General features: G+C 37.8%; 1 protein-coding gene across 1 annotated transcript in view; it reads left to right on the top strand.

The window, feature by feature from the left end:
* Positions 1-3,757, top strand: part of SHANK1 (SH3 and multiple ankyrin repeat domains 1) — a 677,277-nt gene extending 673,520 nt beyond the window's left edge. The window contains exon 24 of the mRNA XM_073570818.1: positions 3,002-3,757. Coding sequence (XP_073426919.1) covers positions 3,002-3,572 — 571 coding nt within the window. The 3' untranslated portion in view covers positions 3,573-3,757. The remainder of the gene's footprint in view (positions 1-3,001) is intronic.
* The last annotated feature ends 13,900 nt before the right edge of the window (positions 3,758-17,657 follow it).

Here is a 17,657-nt window from a genome sequence, read left to right as displayed (position 1 = left end):
TTAGTGATCCTTGCTATGCTTCATCAAAGGGTAGTTGATGGTAGATTTATGCTGCTCAAAAAAAATGGTCTGCATGAATCAGACACTTGTGTTATTCCTGTGGTGTTTCAGAGAAAACATATTTTGAAAAGTCATGCATTTCAGTTGACTATTCCAAGGTGGATCACTGGTGGTTTCTCCTTGCCCTTCAAGTCTTTGCTTATGTGTAGAGGGGCAGACCCGGAAGTTTAGGGAAGCAGGGAGGAGAAAAGCTGCAGACCTACCTAAGACTAGTCATCCATAGAGATGAGCGACTGCCTTTTTTAGGGTCGAGTCGGGTTTCATGAAACCTGACTTTCTCAAAAGTCGAGTCGAACGAAATCGGCCGACTATAGGGAAAAGTCGTGAAACACGAAACCCAATGCAAGTCAATGGGAAGAAAAGTCGGCAGTGAGTGGAGGACTGTAAACACACCTGGCATGAATTTTAACCCCAGAGGCGGCAAAATCTCTCTCTCTTCTCTCTCTCTCCCTCTCACTCCCACTCCAGCTACGCTACGCTTCTCTCATTGGCTGAAAAAAGTCACGTGCAAGCATTCGGCGAAACCCGACTTTGACTCTTGGGTCGCCGACCGCATGGCCAACTTCACACTGTGGTCGGGTTTCGTTTCATGAAACCCGACTTTGGCGAAAGTCGGCGACTTTTGAATCTGACCGACCTGTTTCGCTCAACTCTAGTCATCCAAGACACATAATCCCAATAGGGCTTTTCAAACTATGTTTTCTCTGAAATACTGTTGTGTTTCGGAATAAAACATACATTGCTACGACAGATGAGCGGATCGATTCACGTGACTTCTGTGGTACCTGGTAGACAGGCGTCTCGTGAATCTCATACCTTCCGGCGCCCTTGCCGCATTTGATTTATTGGGGCTAGTGCAACATCATGTGTGTGACATGATGCACGGACGAGATCACGCCAGCCCTGGCTGATCAAAAGCCGAGTCCTGGACACTGGAAGGTAAGAGATTCGCGAGCCTTCTGTCTAGCTGCCAGGTACCACTGACCTGGACCAGAGTCCCGCGAATCGATCCACTCATCTCTATTGGCTTCTGAAACATACCATGTGTCTGATTCATTCTGCCTATGGATTGGACGGCATGCCTTTCCAATCAAGTTCCCTTTAAGATGATACAGTCTTTGAAAAGTATGACTATTGATAGCTACCCTGTCAGAACTGTTTCTTTAAGAGCCTTGAAATATGACCTCAGCCAAACCAGAGACACTTTTCTGTAGACAGCACTGTTTTAGAGGTTGTTAATGGAAAGTAAGTGCTTTCAAAGAAGCTTTATAGTTGTCATCTAATATAGTCAACCAGAAGCAGCTCTGTAATGATGAGGAGCAAAAACTAAAACAGACATTGTATAGATTGGTCCAGGGTAGCATAATTATAGTGGCTGCAGGGTTTGCAATTGCACTCATGCCATAGAGCTGTACGGAGAGGGGGCACAAGATCTCTTTGGTCTATAACAGTGATGGCGAACCTTTCTGAGACAGAGTGCCCAAAATGCAACCTAAAACACAATTATTTATGACAAAGTGTCAACACGTGCCAAATGCCCCATCATGATCCATTTCTTGTAGTGATATGCCCGTTCATGATCCCCTTCATACAGAAATATGCCCTATCATGATCCCCTTCATGTGGAATGCCCCATCATGATCCTCTTCATGCAGAAATATGCCACATCATGATCCTTTTCATGCAGAAATATTCCCCATCATGACCCCCTTCATGCAGAAATATTCCCCATCATGATCCCCTTCATGCAGAAATATTCCCCATCATGATCCCCTTCATGTAGAAATGCCCCATCGTGATCCCATTCATGCAGAAATTGCCCATTCACCACCTCCATCATTCCTCCTCCCCATCACTCCATCATTGCCCTCTTCCCAACACTCCCATCATTGCCTTCTCCCCATCACTGGCCCTCTCCCCATCACTCTCATCATTGCCTTCTCCATCACCCCATCATTCCCCTCTCCGCATCACTCCCATCATTGGCCCTCTCCCCATCACTCCCATCGTTAGCCCTCTCCTCATCACTCCCATCATTACCCTCTCCCCATCACCCCCATCATTGACCCTCTCCCCATCACCCCCATCATTCGCCCTCTCCCCATCACCCCCATCATTCGCCCTCTCCCCATCACTACCATCATTCCCCTCTCCCCATCACTCCCATCATTCCCCTCTCCCCATCACTCCCATCATTCCTCTCTCCCCATCACTCCCATCATTGTCCCTCTCCCCATCACACACACCAGCAGCCACACACACACCTTAGCGGCCACACACACACACCAGCAGCCACACTCACGTCTCTGCGCCGGCAGCTTCCTTCCTCTCACTTCCTCTCACACATTGAGCGGCGCGGCCACGGCTGGATGACATCATCATTCAGCTCCGCTGCCGCACCGCTCAATAAGTGAGAAGTGAGAGAAAGGAAGCTGCAGCTCCGGAGTAGTGAAGTGAGGCCGCGTGCCAGCTGAGAGGACACTGCGTGCCCTCTCTGGCACACGTGCCATAGGTTCGCCATCACTGGTCTATAAGATGACAAAACCTAGCAAAGGCCCATTATAATGGGGACCCTTTTAAAGATTTTTGTATTGGGGCCAATAAGCTTCACATTACTTCACTGGCTAGGTGTCTTTAGTTTAACTGTTGACCATAGGGGTCAGATATTGGCATTTATGGAGAAGACTTTAATTGGTCATCAAATTTTGCTTCATGGAAGACCAGAAGCATTTGTTCTTAAGTGGGATATTCCCAGGTTGGCTGTACATAGCTTTCTATGGCAGGTCTATAGACGTTGTTTGTAGATAGTTGATCATTTACCTAGTTTGGAATAACTCTTAGATGTTCTCTCACTGCAAGAGTTGTTGGTAGTTGACTTGATAACTATTGGAATTTTTTTTAATTCTGTTAACTTTTCATCTGTCTTGTTATTCTTTAATAGGATAGTTGATGACTCTGCTGCTTCACTGATTTCTTCTAAACCCGTGAGCAGTTTATTTCATAACTGGCCCAAGTCTCCACAGCCTACTCCAAAACATCCCAAAAGTGTGGATTTTGACATTCGTCCTACCTTGAGAAGAGCACCAAGCCCGTCAAACTTACCCACGGAGCACAAAATAAGTCCAACTCCACGTCCTTCTTCTCTACCCATCTTGCCTTCTGCCCCTGTTTACACAGGGGTCTTTGACCTAAGAGGCTCCCCCACAGCTGGAGGAGATGCATTCCCTGGCTTCCAAACGGGCAGTCGGTCTTTATCTCCAACTCATTTCATTCTACCCCCCACTGAGAAACCATTTGCCTCTAAGCCCATTCACTTTTGGACAAAATATGATGTGGCTGATTGGTTGGACTATTTAAATCTTGGTGAGCACCGAGAACATTTCTTAGACAATGAAATTGATGGCAGCCACTTACCATCACTGACCAAGGAGGATTACATTGACCTGGGTGTTACAAGAGTCGGCCATCGGATGAACATTGACCGAGCTCTGAAGTTTTTCTTGGAGAGGTGATTTCAAATCATTTGATACCTAGTTACTTCATCTTTGCATCCAACCACTCAAGCCTAAAAAGGTTTGGTACAAGGTCCCAGGAGAGGAGAGTATGAATGTACTGTTCTTTGAGTCAAAACGAAAAGCAAAACAAGAACACTCTTCTAATATATACATATATATGTGTGTGTGTGTGTGTATGTATATATATATATATATATATATATATATATATATATATATATATATATATATATATATACACACACACACATACATACACACACACACACACACACACACATATATATATAAAATGCACAGAATTTCTCTGAAATGATTGATTCACCAGCTGCTTATATAACTATAAGGGGGAAATGAAGGCTTCAATTTGAGCCATGAAGTACATTCAGGAGCCATGAGGCACCGTTGAATAAGGAAATCGCTCTAGCACTATAGTATCCTATTTTCACTGTGCCAAAATGTTTCTGTTTATTGCATCTATGCTGTCAACTTAGAATGGAGTCATGTAGGCAGAAGGTCATATATATCGCTTGGTATAAGATAAAAAACTTATGCAAGATAAAAGAATAGGACACCTGAGTCTTCCCGGAAGCTGTGGATGTATTAATGTGTGGAGTGTAAGACAATGATTGTGCACTGCCACCTAACTAATCAGTAGATAAGCACCATCATAACTTTTTACAGCACCTATACACACACTAGAGGAAATTTGACCTGTTCCTGGCTGAGTATTTAGTGTGGTGGAGTCTTTGAACTGTCCCCCAGCAGATGTTGGGTGAAAGGAGCAGGTATGTTGCGTTTCAACACCCAATCCTCTTGTTCTCCTGATAGATGAGTTACCACCTGATGAGTCTCATCTGAGTGTCCTTGTTCATGGTAGGAAATATAACTGATGACTAAACGAGGATTGTCTAAGGTTCATGGGCCTGCCGACTATGACAGGATCGGCTGAGCATCTTTTGTGTTTTAGAGGCTCCAAAGTCTCTCCCAGTAAATGATGTCAGGGACTGGGTCCTTTTGTTCTACAGCTAAATAATACACCAACGGAGGAATCTTGGCTAAGCATGCATGTCTATGTGGGCGTCAACATAAATAGCTGTAGGCTAAATGAGCACGCTGCTTAGAGCTATCTTTAGGAGCACCTTTATTTTCCTTGAGTAAAACTGAATCTAAACATGAATATTGGATTGAGAACTTTAGACAACATTGTTCTTATACTACTAAGGAGGTAGCCTACCGGGATTTTAACAGTCATTAAAGTGGTATGCCACTGCTTTGATATTAATGATATATCCTCAGGATAAGTTTACCTTGTTTGATTGGTGGAGATTCAACACCCGAAACCCCTATCGATGACCGGTTACCAGCTACGGTATCCAGATGTAAATTCTCTATGGAGAAGAACAGTTCAGCTCACTACACTGTTTAGTTACCGTGGCCAAGAACTGCAGCTCAGATCCTACTTAATTGATAAGGATAGATCATCAGTGTCAAAGTAGTGGACAACCCTCAAACCATGTGGAACTGGAAACAGTACACCCTAAAACTGGAGTATTGGTCATTTTTGCTCCACATCATCATCCAATCCTTTCCATCCTCTTCTCAAGAATCTGTAAACTGAGCCAGTTTGATGGAATCACTCATTTTTAGCTTAAATTCAAAGAAGTTTTTGGGGGGGATTTTGCATGGGATTTTGAAGCCTGGAGGACACATATGAAGGAGTTGATTTTAAGAGGATCTGCCCATCCTCCAGACATGCCTGATTTAGATAATAATTGTATTACTCATAATTTAACATTTCTATAGCATCTTTTCTTTGTGTTGTTCCTCTGTTATTCCTCCTAATCATATATGAATACATTGATAATTGGGCGTTACCAGTTGGTGGAGTGCCCATATACAGTCTGACACTGTCCATTGAGCACAATTTCAGACATTATAGGGACTTGCCTCTTTGACAAAGGGAATAATAACATCCAGTAGTCAAGCTAAACATATATCTCTAGGAGGAATAACCGGGTAATAGTACAACAAGAAGATCTAAGAATATAAATTAACTTAACTTAACTAGACGGCCATTTCTTCCCGATTTGCCAAAGTGTTTTAAGCATATGCCAATGATGCCTATATTATTGAGGCTTGGCACCGATAATTTTACTAGAAGCTAATGTTGTTGGTACTAAGAACTGATCTGTGATATTTTCACTTCCTCGAATAGCTAGAGATAGGTTCTCATGGCTTGATGATCTCACTACAGGTACCAAAGTTGACAGGTTGACCACAGAGTGTCTGGCACTGGGTTCAAATTAAACATCACCTTTTCTGAGATTTGCTGTATGTCATAATACTTTTCTCTAACAAAATAGTACAAGGTAGGGCTTTGTCAGCATGCATTGTTACTATATAGAAAGTGGAAAGATTTTGGAACATGTACAACCCTTATAAATTTCTCTCGTGTCCTGATGTTAACATGATAAAGAGTTTCCAACTACCAAAAGAAGCTATTTACAAGTTTTACAAGGTGCTTACTAAAATCTGTGGCTCACCCTGAACCGAGTCCTCCAGAATTATTCAAGCTTTGCAATGACTCCATGGTAGATGGATGCCTCTTGGACCCATATTGTGGACTTATGACAACTTTTCAATGAAAATTGTTTGAGTAGTGTGTATTTTAAAGCTGCCCAGATACCTTCTCTGGCTGAGTGACCATATTTATCATGAATTTTTCTAGATTGTTAAGATCCCTATGGAATCCTTACAATGGAAAACCACGGTCTTTGTTGGGTTACTTAGAAATAGGATGTATAGACGAAACAGCCCTATAATGGAACAATTTATATGGCAAATCTCAAATCGGTGATCTAAGTTCGGTTCTTTTAACAATAGAGTATCTTGGAATTGTCACCGCAATTTTTACATTTTTTTTTGTTAGAAGACACAAGAACATAACTTTTTTTCTAACTGGAATCTATGTCTAGATAGAGCTGTTTCGTAGAGATGAGCGAATCTTCTAAAATTTTTCAAAATATTTGATTCACTGTAAATTGCAAAGACTGGATAGCTTCAAGTTGCCTTTGAAATATGTGTTTAAAATTTTAAGGTCTCCTAGGACTATATTCAACACTTTTTAAGCTCTTTAGCACAAACACAGCATTAGTAACGTCCAAGTCACTTCCACCTAAATGGCTACGGTTACACAGACAGTAGCTATTTTTCACTGCTGTCCTGTTCCACACAATTTATAACATTTATTCAGTGTTTTAGGACTTTCTCTTCCAATCTCTTTTGCTGAGCTGTGAGCTTTGACGATCTCTCACTATCCAGATTGACCACAAAATAGCTGCTGCATTCCCTGCCTCTGCTTTTACAAAGGCTCAGTCCTTCTTGTATTTGACCATTTGATGTGATAGCTGGAAGGAATTATGGGGAACCCTGGCTAAAGTCATGTGAGCTTTCTCTGCCTTCTACTTTGTGTAAAATGGCAGAGGGCAATTTTTGGGGCAATTTGAGTGAATTCAATCGCAAATTTTTCAAATTTCAAAGCAAATGCTAAAATTAGATTTACTCATCTCTACAGTTTTATACTTGTAATGGTAAAACGATTGATATGGTCTGACTGATCTACTGAATATGTATAGATGGACGTTCTGATAAACAGATGAGAAATACTGAGCGCTACAACAAGTCTTTTTTAAATTTATTTCAACTAAAAATTGTTAGCAAGAATGAAGAGAAGAAATTACAAATTCTTACTAGTAAAACCTTATAAGAACTAAATAGTTTTAATTAAAACCAGTTTTGAATTTTTTTGAAGGCTGCAATGAATATTCATTTTCTAGACTACACTGTGGAGATGTTCAGTCTTAATTTCTTTTATCACAACCTTTGAGAGTCAATTCTATTCATGTAGTAGTTAATGCACTCTCTTCTCCTCTTTAGCCAAAGCCGAAAGACCACTGTGCTGTTGTGACTGAGATCCTGATTCCTTAACCCTCGGACACAACATTGTCTTAGTTTTATTTTGTCTCATATTTTCTATTTCTAAAGATTTTGGATGAGTCAATCCAAACTAGGAGGGATAGAGAAGAACTTGATACAATCAGTGGATATCTGGTATTTAGCCTTATTTTATTAGTTATTTATGCATGTATCGTTATAATATATATTAGCTATATTTGACAAGGGAAAATCTTCTTACTGGGTCACAGCCCATTTTATAGTCCCTTATCCACTTATAGAATTGGTTCATATTTGCAGTAAATGTAAAGAAAACTTATGGCGAAGAATAAGAATCACAGGATAAATATCCATGAAAGCCAAAGAATGATTTCTAAATGATGTGCTTGTCCTCCTAACCCCAAGCTTTTTTTTCTTTCCTAACATATGGAATTATAAGAAACTTTAAACTATGCTTCAAACTTAGCGCTATTTCTTAAAAGGTTAAGAAACAAAATTAAAGCTTTGCTTTGATTGGTTGCTTTTAGCACCAATTGATGATTTATCTGTTTTTCATAAATCTGGCCTATTTTGTCAAACCTTCCACCATTTTTCACATCTGTAAGAAATCGTTGAATTTTCTACAGAAAAAAATCCTTTGAGGCATCGAAACATCCCAATATTTTAATTAAATTAGCAGGATATTTCGAGAGGGCTAGTTCAGCTAGATATACCGTTTTGTAATGCATTAAGAGTCAAAATAGATGAGACTTGCTAAACGACTTTAATTAAGAAAGTTGCTTCAATATTGAAATTTCAACACCGGTGGTTCCGGAAGATCTACTTTTAGGGTTGTTTTAACACCGTAGAGAGCTGACTGGTCCCAGATGTTGGCAAATCCACTTCTGGCTTTAATCCAACACTGAATAGAGCTTCCTTCCCCTCATTGTGTTAATGTGTATGAAGAAAGTTGGTTGACTGACTCAATTTAATGGCTACACCAGTCCCCTTTCCTGTCTATGAAAAGCCCTGACAGACAATGGGCCTGGCTTAACTTTAGTAAGGAGTCAGTCAGTCATCACCCTTTTACTCGTGACCAACAAAGGGAAGCGAAGGGAACAGAGCCGGGAGTAGAGCAACTGGCTCAAATAGTTTGACATCACAGCAAGATTCTGTAAATTCTCTATATGTGGTAGTTTGGCAGTTCTAATATCTGATTAAATCCCAGGAGAACTGTGGACTTTACCATCTGACACACAAGTGTTTAGACTTATGGGGGGACCCTGGGTTGAGTCCACAGAGCAGCTGCTGGCCGGTTGAGCCCTCAGGGAATTTCAAACAGATAGGTCAAGATGAGGCAATATGGATGGCAGAAGTATAATCAGAAAATGGTCTGAGGTCAGAAATAGGAATCTACAGTAGCACTACAGGAACAGAAAACAGGGGTGTGAACCAGGTTAAGCAGTATTTTATAACTGGCAGTGAGATACAGATTCTCATGAGTTATATAGTGAGTAGTCCCACCAAGGGCTCACAGTAGAGAGTTACTATTAAACAAAAATCAGAAATTAACCTCTAAATTCCCTACATTGGCAACAGCAAAAGTGAAGTAAACAGAACTGTAACATTGTCGCCCGCAGCAAAGATGAAAGAGTCAGAAATAGAGAGGGCAGGTACTCACATGAGATGTTAGACACGTTCTGTTAAAGGGTATTAGTAAGCATTATCTATTTTCACTTTAAACAAATTACAACTTATTTTTTTCTAGCTGGAAAACCTCTTTAAACCCTGTTAGCCCATCTGGAGCTCTTCCCCTACCTGCCTATGGTTGACTTTTTTTTATGCACATTTGCATATGACCTATCCCTTGTGGGGTAGCACCCCCAAAAAGCAATGATATGTTGGGAACTATGCTTATTCAGTATCACACAGTAGTTTATCTACTAGTCTCCATGACCTGAAGTCAGTTGTTTTGTACTGTAGCTTCCTCTGGAAGATTGGAATTGCAAAATTTTTGTTTAGAATATCCCTGGTTTGTTATTTTTTCTCTCGAAACATCTAGAGGCCTAAAAGGTCATCCGGAAATCAATGTCATATTGCCCTTAACTTCAGACATTTGGATTTCTATACATGGTGTTTGCCTCTTCGACAGACTGTGCTCTAGTGAAAACAGGAGAAAGATTTCACTTTCCCGAATCCTCTTGTTATTCGAGATGTCAGGGATATGATTCATATTGGCACTTTGTAGCTATCAAAATAGGTTGCCTTTTTTTTCTTCTCTTTTTCCTACAGCCCAGTATCCTGTCTTAAGGGCTCAGAATTACGGTATATTGTTTTTAGCTATTTTTATCTCTTTGCCGATAGAGAAGATATTGATGTTACGGGAATAAAAATACATCTATATATTATAACAAAATACACTCAAAAAATCGTCTTCCAGATGACTGAGGGCATCATGCTGCTATTCTCTATAATCTATATTTATAAAAAAATAGAGAAGGTAATGTCCAAATTTTGAAGTTTTGTTGGTGCCACTTTTGATGCTGTCAATTAACATTTGTTGATAGAGGACATTAAGTAGTCCAAAGTGATCCAAAATGAATAATTCAGAGAAAGTCCAATTTTTTTTTAGTAAATTTTGGCTCAGTCGTTAGAAATTACTACCGATCTCGGCAAGATACTTAATTTCGCGAGTGGCCGAATTGTTAAATTATTCAAAGGGGGTTATTTTGTAAAATTAAACCCTCATTAATTTGCCCAATTAGGACATATGTCAATCAAAGAGTTTGGTCACTCTCTTGGAACCCAAAATGCAATGCTGCTTTTTAAAAATGGCTCTGCCAAGCTCAAGCGATCCATGTATTACTTAGATGTCAATATATCCGAATGGCCGCTGCGTTACACTACATTCTTCCTGTACGGGCCACTGCAGGGAACTTGATCCTTGATCGGGCGGACACAGCTACCTCTGCTGATCACTAGAGACTAGAGAATCTGGACATATGGTGATTAATTAATATGATATTAATCCAGCTCTCTATTTTTTCTGGACTCAAGCTAATCTTAATATAAATTTTTTTTTAACCATTTTGATATGCATTTTCAAAGTAAGTACACCAGCCTTGTCAGATTTAAGGTATCTATAGTCTGTATGATAAAAGATCCAGTTTTTATTTAGTTAATTTATGAAAGATTTTTGATTTGCCATTTAAAGGGATTGAATCATAGAATCGTAGAGTTGGAAGGGACCTCCTGGGCCATCTGGTCCAACCCCCTGCTCAAAGCAGGGCTTTTGTGACGTGTCAGGTGAATAATGTGTAAACCTTGGGACCCTCAACTGTTGTTAAAAGAAAAGATCTCCAAGTCATTAACCGGCTGAGGCACTCTTCATAGAAAGTAAGGATAATGTAAGAAACAGCTCCAATTGGTTGTTTCAAAGACTCCTATATATTTTTTATGGTTGTATGGAGATTAGCTAATCCATATGTCTATCCATTGGCCATCCAGATAAAAACAGGTTTCATGTTCTCAAAATTGTAGAGATCTCAAATGTTGAGTGGATTAAGTTAAATTACTCCTAACTCAACCCATCCACAACCTATGACCAGCTGAATTCCAAAATTAGTATAAGATTGATAAGTTGGAAGTAGAAGAAAATAAATTTTGGGGGAAAGAATGAATTTTTTTAGGCCATACTTATCAAATTGTTGTCAGATCCACTTTTTATCAGTCCCTAGGCTCATTCATGTTCCCTAAACAACCCCCCCCAAAAAAAGTACATATACGATGTCCAGAGCCACTCACCTAGCCAAATCAGATCTCATACTTTGCACCGATGAGGGGCAATAGCCTGAAACATCGTGTCTGCAAATTGAGAATCTGATTGGGCTTTTATCCTTAGTCCTATTTCAAGACTGCTTAATTGGTTAGCAGTGAGTTATAGGATCGTTGCTTCCTACAGGTGGCGCTAGAGAGTTCAAGTCTTCTTCCTTTCTGAAGAGGCAATGTGCATATACAATAATAGATATTTAGACTTTCCCTAAAGAGAAGCGCTTCCATTTTGGTTTATATGGGAGTCACTATAGCTATCTAACAGGAAACTGTCTCAGCTGGATTTTTTTTTTTTGGGTTTTTTGGACTTGAAAAAAAGATTTCTTAAATTTGCTTGTCAGGAATATGGTGCAAATGTTAAAAATTTTGCAAAATGGCACATTTCCTTCCTTTCAAAATTGCAGTGGTGCATGCCATGTGCTCCATGTTTTCGTGAAACAGAATGCGACCACATTTTTCCTTTTTATCTTTCAATACATACTATTTTTTGATGCTTTTTTATGCAAATTAAAATTTTATTTTTTTACAGTACCAGCAATAGCTATGAAATTTCACCTTTTTTTAATTGGAATACTGTACCATTTTTGAAAAATGCAGAAAGTCAATTCTTTCAGATTTTCTGCAGCATTTTTACAGCACTTTTTCAAACATAGAAAGCAATGTGTAAGTGCAAAAATGCTGCTATCAGTTTTTGCAGTGATTTTGGCGAAAAAAAACGCAGTTACAGCAGTATGTGAAACTCATTTATTTTTGTGGGTTCTTTTTCCCAAATTTAAACCATAATGGTTTGGTATTGTCACATGAACAAGGATGTTAGTGTTAGTACCAACTCAGTGCCCCACCAATGTGTTTAAATAAATAATGCCCTACCAACTCAATGTCCTACCAATGTGTTAAGTAAACAACGTCCTACCAACTCAGTGCCCTACCAATGTGTTAAGTAAACAATGCCCTACTAATGCAATGCCCAGCTTATGCTTGCAAGTTGGAAGCAAAGCTGAACTTTGGGATCCTGAAAAGCACAGCAACAATACAGCAAAAAAGCAGAAAAACCTGTGTTATGGCTGGAGCTTTTTGACTGACAAGAGATCAGGCTTTGGGTGGAGAAAAAAAAACGCAGCAAAAAAGCAACATGTGAACATAGCCTTATTGGTTGCTTATATTTTAAATAGTTTTGCACAAATAGAGTCTGCCTTTTATCTAAAATCAATGACACTTTTTTCTTTCGGTTGTGTCTGATATTATTTTGTCCAAACAAATGGAGTGAGATAATGTTTTTGAAAAAAAAAAAATCTGGACAACGTATTTAATGCACTTGATAGTACTTCTTAAGACATATACTCTTATCTCCCTTATATCAAAATTGCTTGGCAAAGTTTGGCAGATGGTTTTAATAGCTGGACAACAAAAATTGAAATTGTCAATTTTTGCGAAGAAAATACTAATGTTAATATTAATGTAATATATCACATGTAAAAAAGATTAACTTATCCCAGAAATATGCAAAGAAAATATTTTATTAATATATTGTATATTTTATATTAATTGCAATTTTTATTCATTATCAAATTGTAACCAATAGTCATTTAAAATAAATATTATTAAATACATTTTACTTAAAAACATAAAAAGTCTTAATGATTTTAATAAATGAGTAAAAATAACAAATGATTATTTCTTCAAATTATTACATATCAACTTCATATTGTGACGTGTTGCAAAAGTATCTTGTCCATTTAATGTAGAGATAAAATGGCAATTAGAGACATTTCTCAATAATTATTAAGGTAAAATAAATTATTAAAATGTACATATTTACCCAAAAATGGATATATGGTTTCAATGGTATTAAAATAAAGCTTTATTTTTGAGGATTTCTATATAAGAGACCTGGAACATTTCACTTTTTTATGTGTTGAAATATTTGGATTAAGTGAAAATAATAAAAAAATAACTAAAATTCGTATTGTTGGAAAACTAAAACTTTATCATCATTAATTAATATCTAAAAAAATTAATTTTTCTCTGGAACAAAAAAAAAAAAGATTATTATTATTCCCTTATTATACAAGGGTACAGCAAAAAAAAGAAAATAAAAAGTTTAAACCTTGAATTTTTGTGAAATGTAGAATTTTAATAGGAGATAATTATGGGTCTGATGACAAAATCATGTACTATGCTGATAGATGTAAATTTATTATATTCTGAAAAGCATTGCATTGAAAAAGTGAATAGATCTGCAAAAAATAAATAGTTAAAATCTCTTCTGATATATACTGATTGAAAATTGCTGCAATAATGTACAAATATGTGCAAAATGTACAAATCAAGTCTGTTTTAATAGATAATACTGCATGTTTCTTGCCATCTAAAAATAATATACACAGGATACCAACATTTTACTAACTGTAATATCTGCCAAATATAAGTATTTATCGGCAGTTTATACTTGAAGGAATGTTTTAATTGTAAAAATTATTTCATGTGAATTATTAAAACAGTATAAAATAATTACTAGTACATTTTTCTAAAAAAATAAAATAAATACTAATTTATAATAATTATTTAACATAAATGGAACGATAGTCTTACAAAATAAAAACTGAAAGAGAATGTTGGGTTTACAAGCTCTTTCGAGCACTCGTGTGAAGTTTTGCAATAGCGTTTTTCGCTCCGTTGTTACACATATTTTTTGTTAGGATTTATTTTATATTTTTACCTGCCAAAGCCGTCAAAATCTTTTTATGGGTTTTATCATAAAATTCAACTTTAAAGAACCGCAAATGTAAAATTTTATGGTAAAAAGTTTACGCAGGTCACTATGTAAATAATCTTTAAAAAAAACAGATTTACAGTCAAGATTTTCGAAAATATAAATATGATTTCTATTTCCTTCTTAAGAGGATGGTCTGAAACACAAATTTTAATTTTAAAACTAAATGCCTAATAGACGTTACTTGCGGGGGCGGAACTGGTCTCTGCACACCGGGTGTTCATTTTACAACGCACTCTGACAGTGCGCTCTCTCTCCTCCTTGTCACTACTGAATTGAGCAGGTGAGAGAGTGCACTGTCACTGTGCATATTGCACAGTGACAAGAGTCTACTGAGCATACATCAGAATTGATAACTGACATACTCAGAGGATCAGGGACTAGCCCAGCCCCTGAAACAGGTGTCAGTGATGACGCTTCATTTCGGGAAAAGGATGGAATCCACAAAGTGTCATCAAAAAGGAAAAAGGAAAAAAAAAAGCAGTTTGTCTAGTGAGGGAATGATACAGGATTTTTAATTAAAGTATATTAGAAAAGAGATTAAATTATGACATTAAAAAGGCATTTAAGATTAAAATCGATTTGTATTTTGGACCATCCCTTCAACTTTTTTTTAATTATAGCCCTAGAAGGCAATTCTTTATATTGTGGATGTCACATTGAACATATTTTGTTTGTGAAAATAAGGTAAATTCAGAACACCCCAGAGCTAAGATTAAAAAATTATATATGGTCTTCTGCTATGTAATCTGACAGCAATATGATGTAGGGGGAAAAAAAAACCCTGATTCCAGCGATGTATCAGTTAGTTTTTTGGGTGCAGTAGTTGTGATAGAATCATAGTTTTCTTTGCAGTGCTCTGAATGCTGAGCTGTGTATAACTTCGCCCATACCACTGATTGGCTGCTTCCTGTGTACAATGTACAGTATAGTTAAAGAAATTTCCTAATCAGTGTTGGGGGTGTGGTTGGACCAGGAGGCACAAGACACCTGGTCCTGTAGTGATAATCTCCTGATGATAAAACACTGATTGTATTGACATCTCTATAATCAGGCTCTTTTCCCCTACACCATGATGCTCTTAAATTCTCTAGCAAAAGCGAGCTGAAAAATTCCCTTTATCAAAGGGAAAAAATTTTTTAAACATACCGGTTAGAAGAGCAGATAAAAAACTTCCCTGTCTCTGGAGGACCTGACAGGCCCATTGATTTTAACAGAGATTGTGTAATGCTTCATTTTCCCTGTGGCGGCGCTGAAGGGAAATTAAAACAGTTTGTAGCGCTTCCATGAAGTTGAATGTTGCTGGTTCCAGCAGAGAGAACCGTTCCAATCTGCTTACTTTTGGCTGGCTTTTCTACTGAAAAAGCATTTCCCAAAATGGATAAAATCTGTCATAAATTCATATTTTCATGTCATACCTTCTAAGTCACCTATGATGGGTAATATCTGTTTTTGGGTACAATTACCCTTGATCCCAAAGCAAAAAAAAAAAAAAAAAAAATAGACCAGTGTTACACTTATTTTAATAATATTTTATCAATTTAATGTTTCAAAAAAATCTAAAAAAAATCAAATTGTAAAATACTAAAATTTCATGTTGTACATAGACATGCTTAGAAAATATTACATATATACATGCTTAGAAAATATTACATATATATATATATATATATATACATGCTTAGAAAATATTACACACATATATATATATATATATATATATATATATATATATATATATATATATATATATATATATATATATATATATATATATATATATTACGTGTGCCAAGATTTATTATGTGAGTTTTTAAGACCTATACTATACTCTACTTTAAGCACTGTGCATAAAATAAAAAAAAAAAAAAAAAAAAAAAAGACTCTGCTTGTTCAAACGGTTGTAGAGCACTAAAACCTTCGTTTTCGAAAGTTGTAGAACCCAAGAAGGGCAAAAATGATTCATTACTCTCTGCAACTGCTTTAAACTGCTTGAAGCCTTTTGATTTACTGTGAATATGCATCGAGAGTCTAGGACCTTTTAATATTCTCTATAATTTATTATTCCCTATGGTTAAGACTACAGATGAGAATGCTCCATTCTCCCACAATTCAGGGCAGGTTCTACCTGAGAATTCCACATTTTACATACAAATGGAATTTTTTGGGGGAATTTTAAGCATATGCTTAGTATGGATACTGTTTATAGTAGTCACTTCTAAATTGATCCTGTAACCCCACTGGCTCATAGTAGGGTTCATGCGGTTGCCATTATTATTTTTATTGCCCATCACAGAAGATTTGGCTAGTCTTGCGATTGATCAAAAGTATATAGTGTATGGAATGGTGAAAACAGTGTGTTATGTATCGCCAACTCAAAGGGGTTGTATGTTTTGGATCATCCATTTTTTTAACATAATATTTTAAAGGGGTAGTCTTTAGTTTGGAAGTTATCCCCTATCTGTGGAACAGAGGATAACTTTCTGATCACTGGGATCTCCAACAATAATAAGAAATAGGGCTATGAAGTGTCCTGCGTGAATGTAATGGAGGTCATCATGTGCATTGTCACTCTATTAATTCTTAAAGGGGTTGTCCAGCCTTACGTTACAAGTCGGCAGTCACTCGCCGTGACTATAGACTTGTGAATTCTCACATCGCATGCACATTGTAGTAGCATCGAGAGAGGTGTGCCCATGAACACACGTATGTGATTTGCATACAGTACATTCAGTAACATGCCGACTAGACGTAAGTGGCCTCACTTAATGGAAGTATATTGAGTGAGGACACAGTCTAATTGGAATGTGGCCAGAATTATGTAAATTACTTACTTGTGGTCACACAACCGCCCGCTCCTGGCACAGGCAGCGGCACCTGAGAATCCTCATAGCATTCAGTGCACGTGATGTGAGGATTCACAAGTCTGTAGTCACATAGGATGACTGCAGACTTGAAGCCTAAGGCCAAACAACCCCTTTAATAGAACTGCCAGAGATAACTGAGGGCCAAGTGCGGCTGGTCTTTGGTACTCCCATAAGAATGAATGGAGAGGCAGTGCACATTATTGACCTCAACTCCATTCACACCTACTCTTCAGTCCCCTGTTTCTCTTGAATGATGGGGTATCCCTGTGTTGGAATCTCAAGCAATCTGAAACTTATCCCCAACTTATCCCCAATCACACATGCATACATGCGATGACAAACTGACTAGACACATGCACGGCCTGGCAATGCAAGTGTATTGAGAGAGGCCAGACAGTCTTGTTGGAATGTAGCAGAAGTATGCAAACCACATACTTGGGGTCACATGACTGCCTGCTCTCAGTGCCGGCACTGGAGAATCTTTAAGGCTTGGAATTTTCACAATGTGAGGGTTCCACAAGTCTGTAGTCACATAGAATGACTGGAGACTTGTAGACTTAGGTCAGACAACCCTTTTAATTGGACTGCCAGAGATAGCTCAGCGCTACATTCAGCTGGTCTTCAGTACTCCCGAAAAATTGAATGGAGCAACAGTAACCATTATTGACCTCAACT

Source organism: Dendrobates tinctorius, unplaced genomic scaffold, assembly GCF_039654945.1.
Source record: "Dendrobates tinctorius isolate UK_male_01 unplaced genomic scaffold, ASM3965494v1 ptg000028l, whole genome shotgun sequence".
In the NCBI taxonomy this organism is placed as follows: Eukaryota; Metazoa; Chordata; class Amphibia; order Anura; family Dendrobatidae; genus Dendrobates; species Dendrobates tinctorius.
Note: the sequence above shows the minus strand (reverse complement) of the source record. Positions and strands in the feature narration are given on the sequence as shown.